Here is a 16354-nt window from a genome sequence, read left to right as displayed (position 1 = left end):
GGCCACGGGTTCCCCTGGAGACACTGCTTCCTCCCTCAGCCCCCCCAGACGGCCTGGATCTTATGAGCAGGCTGCTGGTGTTTAACCCAGACAAGCGTCTCACTGCAGAGAAGGCTCTGGAGCACCCCTACGTGCGCAGGTACGAGAGACAATGCACACTACATACAGTAACACTGCACACTACATACAATAACACTGCACGCAGCACCCCTACATGCGCAGGTACGAGAGACACTACACACTACATACAGTAACACTGCACACTACATACAGTAATACTGCACGCAGCACCCCTACATGCGCAGGTACGAGAGATAATGCACACTACATACAGTAACACTGCACACTACATACAATAACACTGCACGCAGCACCCCTACATGCGCAGGTACGAGAGACACTACACACTACATACAGTAACACTGCACACTACATACAGTAATACTGCACGCAGCACCCCTACATGCGCAGGTACGAGAGACACTACACACTACATACAATAACACTGCACACTACATACAATAACACTGCACGCAGCACCCTTACATGCGCAGGTACGAGAGACAATGCACACTACATACAGTAACACTGCACACTACATACAATAACACTGCACACTACATACAATAACACTGCACGCAGCACCCTTACATGCGCAGGTACGAGAGACAATGCACACTACATACAGTAACACTGCACACTACATACAGTAACACTGCACACTACATACAGTAACACTGCACGCAGCACCCCTACATGCGCAGGTACGAGAGACACTACACACTACATACAGTAACACTGCACACTACATACAGTAACACTGCACACTACATACAATAACACTGCACACTACATACAATAACACTGCACGCAGCACCCTTACATGCGCAGGTACGAGAGACAATGCACACTACATACAGTAACACTGCACACTACATACAGTAACACTGCACACTACATACAGTAACACTGCACACTACATACAATAACACTGCACGCAGCACCCTTACATGCGCAGGTACGAGACACACTGCACACTAACCTAGCAGGGAAATCAATGTAACGAAACTAAGACCAGCCATTTTACTGTGTACATACATTAACTCTGCGTGACAGCAGTATATTTCCAAAACACAGATGTAATAAAACCTCACCCACAAAGCTTTTTATCTCCCACCCACAACATTCATTTAAGTTTCCACAACCCTGCGAAAGAGCCCAGCCTGGACTATGACGTGGTTCTCCCTGTGGATGACGACACACAGCTCTCTGTGGTAGAGTATCGCAACAAGCTGTACGAGGTGAGCACAGTGCTGTTCATGAAGCAACAGTTATGCATTGCTACGGAAGACACGTATATACTTACATACACACAGACACACACAGTGTACCACTGTACCAGTTCAATTTGACCAGCTCTTTATAGTTTTTTAATGGGGCGCTTTATCATTAATTTGAACACAGATCTTGAAAACGTTCTTGATAATAAAATATGTATTTGTGTGTGTGTGTGTGTGTGTGTGTGTGTGTGTGTGTGTGTGAGTATTGGGTTTCAGGGAGAGAGTTAAATTCCTCCCTGCAAACATGTGGGAGTGTTGCTGGAGCCTTCTATTGAATGAATGTTTAAATGATTAATTAAGGCTCCAGCCACAGGTGTGTAAATAAGGTGAAATGGTTAGTGTTGGTGTTCATGGTGAAGGTTAGTGTTCCGTGCCGTGCTGTCCTATCTGTTTCTTATTTTCATGAGTTTTTGTCAAACCTTTCGTTTTGACCAGTGTGTTTTTTGTTAGTGTTTGTACCGTTTTAGTTTTTGTTTATTTGTTTAAGTAAAAGGCACATTATCACATTCAAACTTGCAGCTTCTGTCTGTGAGCCTACTTCCTGATATTCACATGGGCTGTGACGTCATCCTGTCACATACCCCTACACTCTATTCTGTGGTTCATGCAGATAAAATGGTCATTCATTTTGTCCAGAGGTAAATATGCACTAACCTATGAATTTCCCTGATCTGTCCCCAGATGATCTTGGAAAGGAAGTCAAGCCTGCGACTCCAGCTCAGAGCTCGGCTAAAGGAGGGGGTTGCAGAGGGCAAACATGAGGAAGAGAACAAGGGGACCCAGCCTGCCGCTCCTAAACCTGCCCCAGCACCAGCAGCTGCATTGCCCCTGCCTGGGGCTCAGCCACAGGGAGAGAAACCTGGGACCAGCCATGCCACCTGTCCCAGAGCAAACAAGGCTGCATACAACCCTATCACACACAGCCCAGCATCCTACCCTGTCACACACAGTGAGTCTTATTAGAATAGCACTTTAATGCACTGCTGCTCTCATTCCAGAGCAAGCCCAATTTGAATGATTTACATTTTGTCAGTATTTAGATTCACTGGCTGTCAGATCAATAAAATAGGGTCTGACGTCTATCAGTGAGAATATTGTATAAAGAAATGACAACTATAGAACTGAGTGGTAAAACTGCATAGAACTAAAGCAAGCAACAGTGGACTGCAATATAAAGAAACATATTAAAGTGATTGTGTTTTATAATCCAGTTTCACGCGTTTAAAAAGAAACCAATTGTTTTGATCCCTTTGTTAGATGGTACCAGACCTACCCAGAATCCCCCAGGGCCCCCTCACCAGCACAGCACCTCAGCGAGCAGGAAGATAGCCCACCAAGTGAGCCACGAGAACATGGGAGCACAACCACCAGCAGCAGAGAGCTCGACAGGGGCCTGTGTGAGTCCAGAGAGCTTTTAACACAACTAATATAAGGGTCAGATTCACAGTGAGATTATAAAAGAAAGGTTAAGGGCGTGTAAGGAAACTCATTTCATTTGAGGTCTGCAAATACCAATGGCTATGTTAGTTTCCATTTTCTGACTCCAGTATTCAAAAGCTACACATCTATAGCGTAAACATTTATCGATGGACACAAAACATGTGGCACCCGGTAATAAACAGAAATCAGATCAGTTACCTAATTCTCTGGGAGATAGCTCAGGTATGGAGAGTGTCTGTCATCAGGAGAGGATTCAAGTAAGCATATCTCACTTGCACTAATGAGTACCTGTCTTATATATCCTAGCTAACTGCATGTGTGTGAAGCTGAACTATGTGAACGCTGCTTACACTTTCCTAACAGCATCTTAACGCTATCAGTTTCTTGGCTTGAGTTATAATGTTCTTCCCGACGAGGAACAGATGCAAGGTCACAATGTACGGTGTCCCTCCATAGCTGCAGCTGAACTCAAATACTATTTGTTTAGCCTTCATTCACCCTACAGACAATGTTTTGTTGTTTTCTATCCCGCTGGTTAGAGCTTGATCCCAGGGTTTCCAGATGTAGGTGTTGTGATGGTGTGGCTGTGTGGAGAGGTGTAGATCTAAAGACACTAACAGAATATCCAGGGTTTCCAGATGTAGGTGTTGTGGTGGTGTGGCTGGCTGTAGGGGTGCAGATCTAGAAACACTAACAGGGGTGCAGATCTAGAAACACTAACAGAATATCCAGGGTTTCCAGATGTAGGTGTTGTGGTGGTGCAGGGGTGCAGATGGCTGTGTGGTGTTGTGGTGGTTTGGCTGTGTGGAGGGGTGCAGATCTAAAAACACTAACAGAATATCCAGGGTTTCCAGATGTAGGTGTTGTGGTGGTTTGGCTGTGTGCAGGGGTGCAGATCTAGAAACACTAACAGAATATCCAGGGTTTCCAGATGCAGGTGGTGTGGCTGTGTGGAGGGGTGCAGATCTAGAAACACTAACAGAATATCCAGGGTGGATGTAGGTGTTGTGGTGGTGTGTGTGCAGGGGTGCAGATCTAGAAACACTAACAGAATATCCAGGGTTTCCAGATGTAGGTGTTGTGGTGGTTTGGCTGTGTGGAGGGGTGCAGATCTAGAAACACTAACAGAATATCCAGGGTTTCCAGATGTAGGTGTTGTGGTGGTGTGGCTGTGTGCAGGGGTGCAGATCTAGAAACACTAACAGAATATCCAGGGTTTCCAGATGTAGGTGTTGTGGTGGTTTGGCTGTGTGCAGGGGTGCAGATCTAGAAACACTAACAGAATATCCAGGGTTTCCAGATGTAGGTGTTGTGGTGGTGTGGCTGTGTGGTGGGGTGCAGATCTAGAAACATAGCAGAATATCCAGGGTTTCCAGATGTAGGTGTTGTGGTGGTTTGGCTGTGTGCAGGGGTGCAGATCTAGAAACACTAACAGAATATCCAGGTTTCCAGATGTAGGTGTTGTGGTGGTTTGGCTGTGTGCAGGGGTGCAGATCTAGAAACACTAACAGAATATCCAGGGTTTCTGTGTGCAGGGGTGCAGATCTAGAAACACTAGGAATGGGTTTCCAGATGGTGGTGGTGGTGTGGCTGTGTGCAGGGGTGCAGATCTAGAAACACTAACAGAATATCCAGGGTTTCCAGATGTAGGTGTTGTGGTGGTTTGGCTGTGTGCAGGGGTGCAGATCTAGAAACACTAACAGAATATCCAGGGTTTCCAGATGTAGGTGTTGTGGTGGTGTGTGGCTGTATCCAGTGATGTAGGTGTTGTGGTGGTTTGGCTGTGTGCAGGGGTGCAGATCTAGAAACACTAACAGAATATCCAGGGTTTCCAGATGAATGTCCAGGGTTTATCCAGGGTTTCCAGATGTGAGGGGTGCAGATCTAGAAACACTAACAGAATATCCAGGGTTTCCAGATGTAGGTGTGGTGGTTTGGCTGTGTGCAGGGGTGCAGATCTAGAAACACTAACAGAATATCCAGGGTTTCCAGATGTAGGTGTTGTGGTGGTGTGGCTGTGTGCAGGGGTGCAGATCTAGAAACACTAACAGAATATCCAGGGTTTCCAGATGTAGGTGTTGTGGTGGTGTGGCTGTGTGGTGGGGTGCAGATCTAGAAACATAGCAGAATATCCAGGGTTTCCAGATGTAGGTGTTGTGGTGGTGTGGCTGTGTGCAGAGATCTAGAAACACTAACAGAATATCCAGGGTTTCCAGATGTAGGTGTTGTGGTGGTGTGGCTGTGTGCAGGGGTGCAGATCTAGAAACACTAACAGAATATCCCAGGGTTTCCAGATGTAGGTGTTGATGTAGGTGGTTTGGCTGTGTGCAGGGGTGCAGATCTAGAAACACTAACAGAATATCCAGGGTTTCCAGATGTAGGTGTTTCCAGTGGTGGTGGTGGCTGTGTGCAGGGGTGCAGATCTAGAAACACTAACAGAATATCCAGGGTTTCCAGATGTAGGTGTTGTGGTGGTTTGGCTGTGTGCAAACACTAACAGAATATCCAGGGTGCAGATCTAGAAACACTAACAGAATATCCAGGGTTTCCAGATGTAGGTGATGTAGGTGTTGTGGTGGTTTGGCTGTGTGCAGGGGTGCAGATCTAGAAACACTAACAGAATATCCAGGGTTTCCAGATGTAGGTGTTGTGGTGGTGTGGCTGTGTGCAGGGGTGCAGATCTAGAAACACTAACAGAATATCCAGGGTTTCCAGATGTAGGTGTTGTGGTGGTTTGGCTGTGTGCAGGGGTGCAGATCTAGAAACACTAACAGAATATCCAGGGTTTCCAGATGTAGGTGTTGTGGTGGTGTGGCTGTGTGCAGGGGTGCAGATCTAGAAACACTAACAGAATATCCAGGGTTTCCAGATGTAGGTGTTGTGGTGGTTTGGCTGTGTGCAGGGGTGCAGATCTAGAAACACTAACAGAATATCCAGGGTTTCCAGATGTAGGTGTTGTGGTGGTTTGGCTGTGTGCAGGGGTGCAGATCTAGAAACACTAACAGAATATCCAGGGTTTCCAGATGTAGGTGTTGTGGTGGTTTGGCTGTGTGCAGGGGTGCAGATCTAGAAACACTAACAGAATATCCAGGGTTTCCAGATGTAGGTGGTGTGGTGACTGTGTGCAGGGGTGCAGATCTAGTAACAGAATATCCAGGGTTTCCAGATGTAGGTGTTGCTGTGTGCAGAGATCTAGAAACACTAACAGAATATCCAGGGTTTCCAGATGTAGGTGTTGTGGTGGTTTGGCTGTGTGCAGGGGTGCAGATCTAGGGGTGCAGAGATCTAGAAACACTAACAGAATATCCAGGGTTTCCAGATGTAGGTGTTGTGGTGGTGTGGCTGTGTGCAGGGGTGCAGATCTAGAAACACTAACAGAATATCCAGGGTTTCCAGATGTAGGTGTTGTGGTGGTTTGGCTGTGTGCAGGGGTGCAGATCTAGAAACACTAACAGAATATCCAGGGTTTCCAGATGTAGGTGTTGTGGTGGTGTGGCTGTGTGGTGTTGGGGTGCAGATCTAGAAACACACTAACAGAATATCCAGGGTTTCCAGATGTAGGTGTTGTGGTGGTTTGGCTGTGTGGTGGGGTGCAGATCTAGAAACACTAACAGAATATCCAGGGTTTCCAGATGTAGGTGTTGTGGTGGTGTGGCTGTGTGGTGGGGTGCAGATCTAGAAACACTAACAGAATATCCAGGGTTTCCAGATGTAGGTGTTGTGGTGGTGTGGCTGTGTGCAGGGGTGCAGATCTAGAAACACTAACAGAATATCCAGGGTTTCCAGATGTAGGTGGTGTGGTGGTGCAGATCTGGCTGTGTGCAGGGGTGCAGATCTAGAAACACTAACAGAATATCCAGGGTTTCCAGATGTAGGTGTTGTGGTGGTGTGGCTGTGTGCAGGGGTGCAGATCTAGAAACACTAACAGAATATCCAGGGTTTCCAGATGTAGGTGTTGTGGTGGTTTGGCTGTGTGCAGGGGTGCAGATCTAGAAACACTAACAGAATATCCAGGGTTTCCAGATGTAGGTGTTGTGGTGGTGTGGCTGTGTGGCAGGGGTGCAGATCTAGAAACACTAACAGAATATCCAGGGTTTCCAGATGTAGGTGTTGTGGTGGTTTGGCTGTGTGCAGGGGTGCAGATCTAGAAACACTAACAGAATATCCAGGGTTTCCAGATGTAGGTGTTGTGGTGGTTTGGCTGTGTGCAGGGGTGCAGATCTAGAAACACTAACAGAATATCCAGGGTTTCCAGATGTAGGTGTTGTGGTGGTTTGGCTGTGTGCAGGGGTGCAGATCTAGAAACACTAACAGAATATCCAGGGTTTCCAGATGTAGGTGTTGTTGGTGTGGCTGTGTGGAGGGGTGCAGATCTAGAAACACTAACAGAATATCCAGGGTTTCCAGATGTAGGTGTTGTGGTGGTTTGGCTGTGTGCAGGGGTGCAGATTGGCTGTGTGCAGGGGTGCAGATCTAGAAACACTAACAGAATATCCAGGGTTTCCAGATGTAGGTGTTGTGGTGGTTGGCTGTGTGCAGGGGTGCAGATCTAGAAACACTAACAGAATATCCAGGGTTTCCAGATGTAGGTGTTGTGGTGGTTTGGCTGTGTGCAGGGGTGCAGATCTAGAAACACTAACAGAATATCCAGGGTTTCCAGATGTAGGTGTTGTGGTGGTGTGGCTGTGTGTAGGGGTGCAGATGTAGGTGATGTAGGTGTTGTGGTGGTGGCTGTGTGCAGGGGTGCAGATCTAGAAACACTAACAGAATATCCAGGGTTTCCAGATGTAGGTGTTGTGGTGGTGTGGCTGTGTGGTGGGGTGCAGATCTAGAAACACTAACAGAATATCCAGGGTTTCCAGATGTAGGTGTTGTGGTGGTGTGGCTGTGTGCAGGGGTGCAGATCTAGAAACACTAACAGAATATCCAGGGTTTCCAGATGTAGGTGTTGTGGTGGTGTGGCTGTGTGGTGGGGTGCAGATCTAGAAACATAACAGAATATCCAGGGTTTCCAGATGTAGGTGTTGTGGTGGTGTGGCTGTGTGCAGGGGTGCAGATCTAGAAACATAACAGAATATCCAGGGTTTCCAGATGTAGGTGTTGTGGTGGTTTGGCTGTGTGCAGGGGTGCAGATCTAAAAACACTAACAGAATATCCAGGGTTTCCAGATGTAGGTGTTGTGGTGGTGCAGATGGCTGGGTGATGGTGGGGTGCAGATCTAGAAACACTAACAGAATATCCAGGGTTTCCAGATGTAGGTGTTGTGGTGGTGTGGCTGTGTGGAGGGGTGCAGATCTAGAAACACTAACAGAATATCCAGGGTTTCCAGATGTAGGTGTTGTGGTGGTGTGGCTGTGTGCAGGGGTGCAGATCTAGAAACACTAACAGAATATCCAGGGTTTCCAGATGTAGGTGTTGTGGTGGTGTGGCTGTGTGCAGGGGTGCAGATCTAGAAACACTAACAGAATATCCAGGGTTTCCAGATGTAGGTGTTGTGGTGGTTTGGCTGTGTGCAGGGGTGCAGATCTAGAAACACTAACAGAATATCCAGGGTTTCCAGATGTAGGTGTTGTGGTGGTTTGGCTGTGTGCAGGGGTGCAGATCTAGAAACACTAACAGAATATCCAGGGTTTCCAGATGTAGGTGTTGTGGTGGTGTGGCTGTGTGGTGGGGTGCAGATCTAGAAACACTAACAGAATATCCAGGGTTTCCAGATGTAGGTGTTGTGGTGGTGTGGCTGTGTGCAGGGGTGCAGATCTAGAAACACTAACAGAATATCCAGGGTTTCCAGATGTAGGTGTTGTGGTGGTTTGGCTGTGTGGAGGGGTGCAGATCTAGAAACACTAACAGAATATCCAGGGTTTCCAGATGTAGGTGTTGTGGTGGTTTGGCTGTGTGCAGGGGTGCAGATCTAGAAACACTAACAGAATATCCAGGGTTTCCAGATGTAGGTGTTGTGGTGGTGTGGCTGTGTGCAGGGGTGCAGATCTAGAAACACTAACAGAATATCCAGGGTTTCCAGATGTAGATGTTGTGGTGGTTTGGCTGTGTGCAGGGGTGCAGATCTAGAAACACTAACAGAATATCCAGGGTCCAGGGTGTCCAGATGTAGGTGTTGTGGTGGTTTGGCTGTGTACAGGGGTGCAGATCTAGAAACACTAACGGAATATCCAGGGTTTTCAGATGTAGGTGTTATGGTGGTTAATGGCTGTGTTAACTCCAGGTCCCAAAGGTATCCATCTAAAACACCTACAAGACCCACACATGTCCCCACTCTAGATTCGGTTTGGGATTTGCCTTATAGGCTCCCAAAACGTCTAACTTTGCACTCACCCCCCCACCCAACCACACCACCCGCCCACACCGTCTAGATCATTTACTGCTGCACTTAAGGTCTACAAACGCAATGTAACAGTCGCGAAGACTCGGAAATAATAAATGTCTGTTCGGGGTGAGATTGGGTAAGCCCTTAGATTGGGATGTTTTCCTTAAGCACACCACAGTCTGTTCGTGTCCCTTATCGATTTGCTATAACTCGGACACTATATCAAAAAAGGAGTTACTGTATGCAGCCTATCTAGAAACACTAACTGTATCTGACTGATGCCATCTATTGGTCAGTCCTCTGTTACTGCAGTTTTTAATTTACACAGTGAACAGAGGTCAGGTCAGTCTTAGGCTTTGATATCTCACATCTGAAACTTTGCCACAGTGTATTTATCGGAGCTCCCTGGCTGTTTGTTCCCTCTGTCTCAGAGTCAACCAGCTGGGAGAGGGGTAGAGCAGCAGCGAGGCCGGACAGCTCCCATTGCTCGAGCGCGCTCCTTTAACAACCCCCAGAGTCACTGGAACATTCCCCTCGTCAGGAAAGACGAGCCGGACATCACTGCAGGGGTCACTGTGGCCACGGCACGCCTGGTCAGTGAACACTCAACTGGATGTTGCTGTTTTGCATTTCCATAACAATAGCAGCTCATTCACTTACAATGTAATATATAGTTAATCTCAATTTGTATTGTATATTTTTAAGACAGACCTTCCAAGGCAATGCACACTGCACAGACGCGTAACTAGAAATAGATTTTTACTGAAGAAAAAATCAAATTTTTTGTTTAAAAAAAAAAAAAAAAACTATATATCCTGTTCATGAAGCCTGGAGACTATATTAACCCTTTGCGGTCCTATGTCGGACCAGGTCAGACATTACATTTTACCCTTTCCATTCTGATGTCAGACCCTGTCTGACATCATCAAAAAGACATCCAGCAGAGAAAACCTTTCAATGCCTGAGTGAGACCGATAGGAGCCGAGAGAAGTCGAAAAAAAAAGGGGCGGATCTGAGCAATACACATAACCCCTGCACCACAGGGATAACACGGACATAAACAAACAAGATAGCTGCTTCCGCATCCAGCGCTCAGAGAATATCACAGACATTTTTCAAGCTTTTTGAGACGTTACAGTAATAAAATAATGACTTGGATCGCATTATTGAGGAGTTTGTGATAAAACGAGTGATCAGGAGATGATTTATCAGTATGCACGACTATGAAGAGGTATGTGATAAATACAGTGAACAAGGGGATGGGCTTGGCTGGAGATGCAGTACTGACTGTCCTGTTGATATGTATTTCCTATTAAACCTGTTTTACTTTGAATAAAATTACTTTTAATAAGCGCATGCAAAATAAACTGCGCGTGTGAAAATAAATTGGACCTGACACACCTGACAGGCGCTGAATAAATGGACCTCAAAGGGATAATGAAAACTGCAAAGCAGTATAAGTCGCTAGCTCTTTTTACCCAGTGACCCACCTTGGATTATTGAAATTTCATGACACATATTTTTTTTTAAACAACTCTCCCAGCAAAAACAAACCCAACCTAAAATGACTCAATTCACACTGACAGAAATATGTGATATTAACAGGACAAGAAGAATAGAACTTAGATGGGTTTATACCTTCATTGAGACATGTGTTTGGTTCACTGCTACTGAAGTTACAGAGACTGGTGACAACTGTAACTGGTAAGACTGGTGCTGCAAGTGCTGGGGCTGGTAAGACTGCTGCTGGGACTGGTGCTGCTACTGTTGGGACTGGTGAGACTGGTGCTGCTACTGGGAGTAGTAAGACTGGTGTTGGGACTGGTAAGACTGGTGCTGCTACTGTTGGGACTGGTAAGACTGGTGCTGGCACTGCTGGAACTGGTAAGACTGGTGCTGGCACTGCTGGAACTGGTAAGACTGGTGCTGGGACTGGTGCTGCTACTGTTGGGACTGGTAAGACTGGTGCTGCTACTGCTGGGACTGGTAAGACTGGTGCTGGCACTGCTGGGACTGGTAAGACTGGTGCTGGGACTGCTGGAACTGGTAAGACTGGTGCTGGGACTAGTGCTGCTACTGTTGGGACTGGTAAGACTGGTGCTCCCACTGCTGGGACTGGTAAGACTGGTGCTGGCACTGCTGAACTGGTAAGACTGGTGCTGGGACTGATGCTGCTACTGCTGAGACTGGTATTAAAACAGTACTTCCTTCGATTTTTTCCTGTAACGAAAACATTAGGAAAATAACTTATTTTTTTAAACAGCTGTTGCCAAACAGTGAATTTATAAATAGAATTACCTCCATTTTTTCTATCCCATGCCATCAAATACAGTACAGTAGTGAAAAGTACTAAAAACTAATAGCTATGAATCATTATATCGGAGGAGGGATTAAACACCGATTTATGAAAAAGTATCGCAGCTAAATATCACATTGCACAGGACTGTCAGCAGAAAAACAATATTAATATAACAAATACAATCACTAAACATTCTTACCCACAGTTGGCTACTTCTGAAAGAAATGCGTTACAGATTAGTTTCATCTTTGAGTATGTACAGTACTGAACCACCCACTAAATAATATACAGGACTACCTGCTGCTCCAGGGGCTGGGTGCACTAACGAGAACAAAAAATGGGACCGGATCCGAATTCACTGGAGCCGGATCATAAACACAGCGTAACTAGAGAAACTGACCAATGAGAACGAGACGCGAACATGTCTGTTTGGCACAAATCTTCAATACCCCGGCTGTCAAATTTATATACAGCCTAAGATCAGAATAATGTTACAAAGAAGTGGCAAATAAAAAATAATAATAATATGAAAACATGTCGATTTATATGCCAAAAATGTAAGTGGGCACATTATTTAAAAATAAATAAGTAAATAAAAATAGATATATTTTTGTACTTTTCTTTTTTTTTACTTTCAAAAATGTACCTGGCTGATTTTTGCCGAGATGGCTGTCTCAGTGTGTGCTATGCCCCTGCTGTAGCAAACCTGATGTGGAGGCCTAGATATATACAGTATTAATTTCTTCAGCCAATACTTTTATATATATATATATATATACACACACACACACACAGTGGCTTGCGAAAGTATTGACCCCCCTTGGCATTTTTCCTATTTTGTTGCCTTTTGTTGCAGACTCTGGGGCCTTTCAGAACAGGTGTATATATACTGAGATCATGTGACAGATCATGTGACACTTAGATTGCACACAGGTGGACTTTATTTAACTAATTATGTGACTTCTGAAGGTAATTGTTTGCACCAGATCTTATTTAGAGGCTTAATAGCAAAGGGGGTGAATACATATGCACGCACCACTTTTCCGTTATTTATTTTTTAGAATTTTTTGAAACAAGTTATTTTTTTCATTTCACTTCACCAATTTGGACTATTTTGTGTATGTCCATTACATGAAATCCAAATAAAAATCCATTTTAATTCCAGGTTGTAAGGCAACAAACTAGGAAAAATGCCAAGGAGGGGTCAATACGTTCGCAAGTCACTGTGTGTGTGTGTGTGTGTGTGTGTGTGTGTGTGTGTGTGTGTGTGTGTGTGTGTGTGTGTGTGTGTATATATATATATATATATATATATATACACACACACTCAGTGTACAAAACATTAGAAACACCTTCCTAATATTGAGTTGCACCCCCTTTTGCCCTCAGAACAGCCTCAATTCGTCGGGGCATGGACTCTACAAGGTGTCGAAAGCGTTCCACAGGGATGCTGGCCCATGTTGACTCCAATGCTTCCCACAGTTGTGTCAAGTTGGCTGGTAGTGGATCTCTACTCTGAATAGCTCGTTCCATCTCATCCCACAGATGCTCAGTTGAATTGAGATCTGGTGAATGGGCAGGCCACAACAGTAAGCTGAATTCACTGTCATGTTCATGGAACCATTCCTGGACAATCCTAGCCTTGTGGCATGGGGCATTATCCTGCTGAAAAAAATCCATTAGCAAATGAATACACAGGGATGCACCTGATTGGCAGTGATGTTCAGATATCCTGTGGCATTCAAACGTTGCTCCACTTTTATCAAGGGGCCCAATGTGTGCCATGAAAACACACACCACACCATCACACCACTACCAGCAGCCTGCAATGTTGACACGCAGCATGATGGATGCATGTACTCATGTGGTTTTCTCCATACCCTAGTCCTCCCATCAGCGTGAAACAGCAGGATCCGGGATTCATCAGACCAGGCAATGCTTTTCCAATCCTCCAGTGTCCAGTGTTTTCGTTCCTTAGCCCACTGCAACCGCAGTTTCTTGTGTTTTGCTGAAAGAAGTGGAACTCTGTTAAGTCGTTGGCTGCCATACCCCATTCGTGTCAAGGTATGACGAGTTGTGCATTCTTTTATGGGTCTTTCGGCACCAGTGTTGTACTGGACTGTCAGTTGACTAACTGTAGCCCGTCTGTTGCTCTGCACAATTCGTGTCAGCCTCCTTTGTCCTTTTTGATCAATGAGCCGTTTTCGACCACTGGCCTGCCATTGGCTGGATGTCCTTTGGGTGGTGGACCATCCTTGATACACATGGGAATCTGCTGAGCGTGAAAAACCCAGCAGCGTTGCAGTTCTTGACACACTCTAACCGGTGCGCCTGGCACTTGCTACCATACCCCGTTCAAAGACACTTAATTCTTTTGTCTTGTCCATTTACCCTCTGAATGGCACACATACACAGTTCATGTCTCAATTGTGTCAAGGCTTAAAAATCCTTCTTTTACCTGACTCCCCTTCATCTACACTGATTGAAGTGGATTGAACAGGTTACATCAATAAGGGATCATAGCTTTCACCTGGATTCACCTCGTCAGTCTATTTAATGGAAAAGCAGATGTTCCTAATGTTTTGTACACTCAGTTTATATATTTCAATACAGTCATTAGATATACAGAATAGAGACACTGTAGCCTTTGCTTATTGTCCTCTGTTTTAACTGCTATGCTTTATGTTTTGTTGAAGAACCAGAGGTCCCATTCACAAACGAGAGAGGCCCGCCCTGCCCCCAAGTTCAGTAAGAAGATGTTCCAGTCCACCTCAAATGTAGGGGCCGCCGGAGATCCCAGAGCCAAGCTGGGCAGCTACTCACAGGCCTACGGGACCATTAGCAAAACTGGACTGCAAAACCTGCTCCGTGCCCCAAGCAACCAGTAGTGTCTGTAAAGAGACAGCAATGAGAAGTAACAGCTGGGGGAGTAAAACCAGCAGCAAAAATGAATTTACCCTGTAAAGAGACTGCAATGAGAAATAACAGATGGAGAATCAGAGATTATCTTGGGGCAATAAAACCAGCAGCAAAAATTAATTTACCCTGTAAACAGCAAGAACACTGTTGCAAACAATGGCTAGGGAAATCTAAGAACATCCTGGGGGAGTAAAGATAGTTTTACTGCAGGTATTGCTGATCATAAGTTAAGGGCTATTGCTGAAATGCTTTGCACTAGAGTGAGCACCAAGACGCTGTGGCAGTAGGCTTCTTAATTCTTTTTTTAGGTCAAAAGGGCCCTGAATATGCCTGTATTTAATTCAGTAATAATTAGATTGACAGGGTTCGGGGTTACCAAAAAAATTGTAAATTGGGGGGCAAAATGCACATTTATGCAATCCATAGTGGAACAGTATGCATCTGGATTAATTAAATATGTAATGGAAAATATGCTCATCAAATCAAAACAAATATTGTTCCCTCTCTGTTTTTATAACCTCTACATTACCTGATTTTACCTATCAGCAAAAGTGCCTTAAAAAAATCTTATGGAATGTAAAAAGTGACTTAATATATGAATACTATTATTTATATATGGCCTTTATCTGCCTTGTTGTTTGTATTGATACCATCAAGATCGTTAACTAGCAGGTCTTTCCAGTTGTCTTTTGGATTGAGAATAGTTTTATGTTTTGACATTGTTAAAAGTCACAATATATTTTAATTTGACCTGTACACTGTTGTGGAACAATAGTGCTGTCACAGCAGTCAGGGGGTGCTTATAATGGGATCTGAAGATGCCTGTCCTGCAAGCATTTATTCCAAGCTGAAATATTCCGATCTCTCTTTCCTCTAGTCTGATCAATGCAGTAGAAAGCTTTCAGAGACCAGATTTATCCCTTCCTCACAGCGGTCTTTCCCATATCCTCTGAACTGAGTAGAACATTTGTTCTCTTGTCACTGCAGCTCAGTGGCTGTCTGGGCAGCTGTCCATGCTTTAGCTTAATGCAGTGTCACAAGAAGCAAAAGAATACCTACTAAAGAACAAGATGTCCTGTAACAGACTGAGTAAATATACAGTTGTGTTTGGAGCTTGGGTTTTAAACTCTTGTTTTCATTCAGTGCTTGGATTACTGTATTTAGAAACAAACTAACAAACATCCTGGCTGTTCAGGAGCAAGGCTATTTCATCGTAAAATATGTGTAAATAAAATAGTTTTCTAAATCCCGGATTCCAATTGTGAATTAAATTAAGCCCTTAACGAAGCGCTCCTTGCGAAATCAACTGAACACACCCAAGTTCTTTTTTCCCTAAGATAAGGGAGAATGTATCCTTAGAGAGTAAATAGTAGGGTTCCGAAATTTATAGCGTTATACATCCCCCACATGCTGCTACAGCTGTTTAAATATAGCATTATACATCCCCCACATGCTGTACAACTGTTTAAATATAGCGTTATTGTTATTGCTGTGTGACCTGTTAGAGAATGTGGGCAACAATCACAACACTATCAGTGCACTGGGGCGGCCATTTTGAAAAGAGCTTTGAAACAGAGTTTAAGTGTAAAAATGTGTCAGGATGTTAATAAAAAATGACTGATATGTTATTTAAACAGCTGTACAACATGGGAATGTATAACGCTATATTTCTTGGAACCCCTCTACTTACTCTTTCAGCGTTAGACTTAAATGTAATGTTTGAGATGTTGTATATGCAATCCTGCCTCAAAAACAACATTTTCATAGGGGGTACATTATGTGTTGAAGTCCAGATCCTTAATGTTGTGTTTGGTACAAGGAACCGGACCCACTCAATAAATAGAGCTTTTCGACATACAAAAATACTTGGGCATTGCAGGGTGAAATCTGACAGTTCCCAAATTGCTGAATTGCTGTGTTGGTTTCCTTTTGTACCATTGTAATTCTTGTAATGTATTCTTACAGTTTTTTTTTTTTTTTTTTTTTTTAATAGTTTTTGTTTACAATATGTAAATTAAATAAAAATCCTCT

The 16354-nt window shown here is 44.5% G+C and overlaps 1 protein-coding gene across 3 annotated transcripts in view; it reads left to right on the top strand.

Annotated features, from left to right (window-relative positions):
• Positions 1-15922, top strand: part of LOC121315192 (mitogen-activated protein kinase 15-like) — a 32064-nt gene extending 16142 nt beyond the window's left edge. Inside the window, exons 9-14 of one of the 3 annotated variants that reach the window (XM_041249246.1) lie at positions 2-139; positions 1196-1301; positions 2022-2289; positions 2598-2737; positions 9537-9698; positions 14101-15922. In XM_041249246.1, the coding sequence (XP_041105180.1) occupies positions 2-139; positions 1196-1301; positions 2022-2289; positions 2598-2737; positions 9537-9698; positions 14101-14292 (1006 nt within the window). In that variant the 3' untranslated portion in view covers positions 14293-15922. The remainder of the gene's footprint in view (position 1; positions 140-1195; positions 1302-2021; positions 2290-2597; positions 2738-9536; positions 9699-14100) is intronic. The other 2 variants (XM_041249248.1, XM_041249247.1) reach the window with 2 other exon arrangements.
• The last annotated feature ends 432 nt before the right edge of the window (positions 15923-16354 follow it).

Source organism: Polyodon spathula, chromosome 4 (genome assembly GCF_017654505.1).
Source record: "Polyodon spathula isolate WHYD16114869_AA chromosome 4, ASM1765450v1, whole genome shotgun sequence".
Taxonomy (NCBI): domain Eukaryota; kingdom Metazoa; phylum Chordata; class Actinopteri; order Acipenseriformes; family Polyodontidae; genus Polyodon; species Polyodon spathula.
The sequence above is the reverse complement of the archived record's forward strand: the minus strand, read 5'-3'. Positions and strand labels throughout refer to the sequence as shown.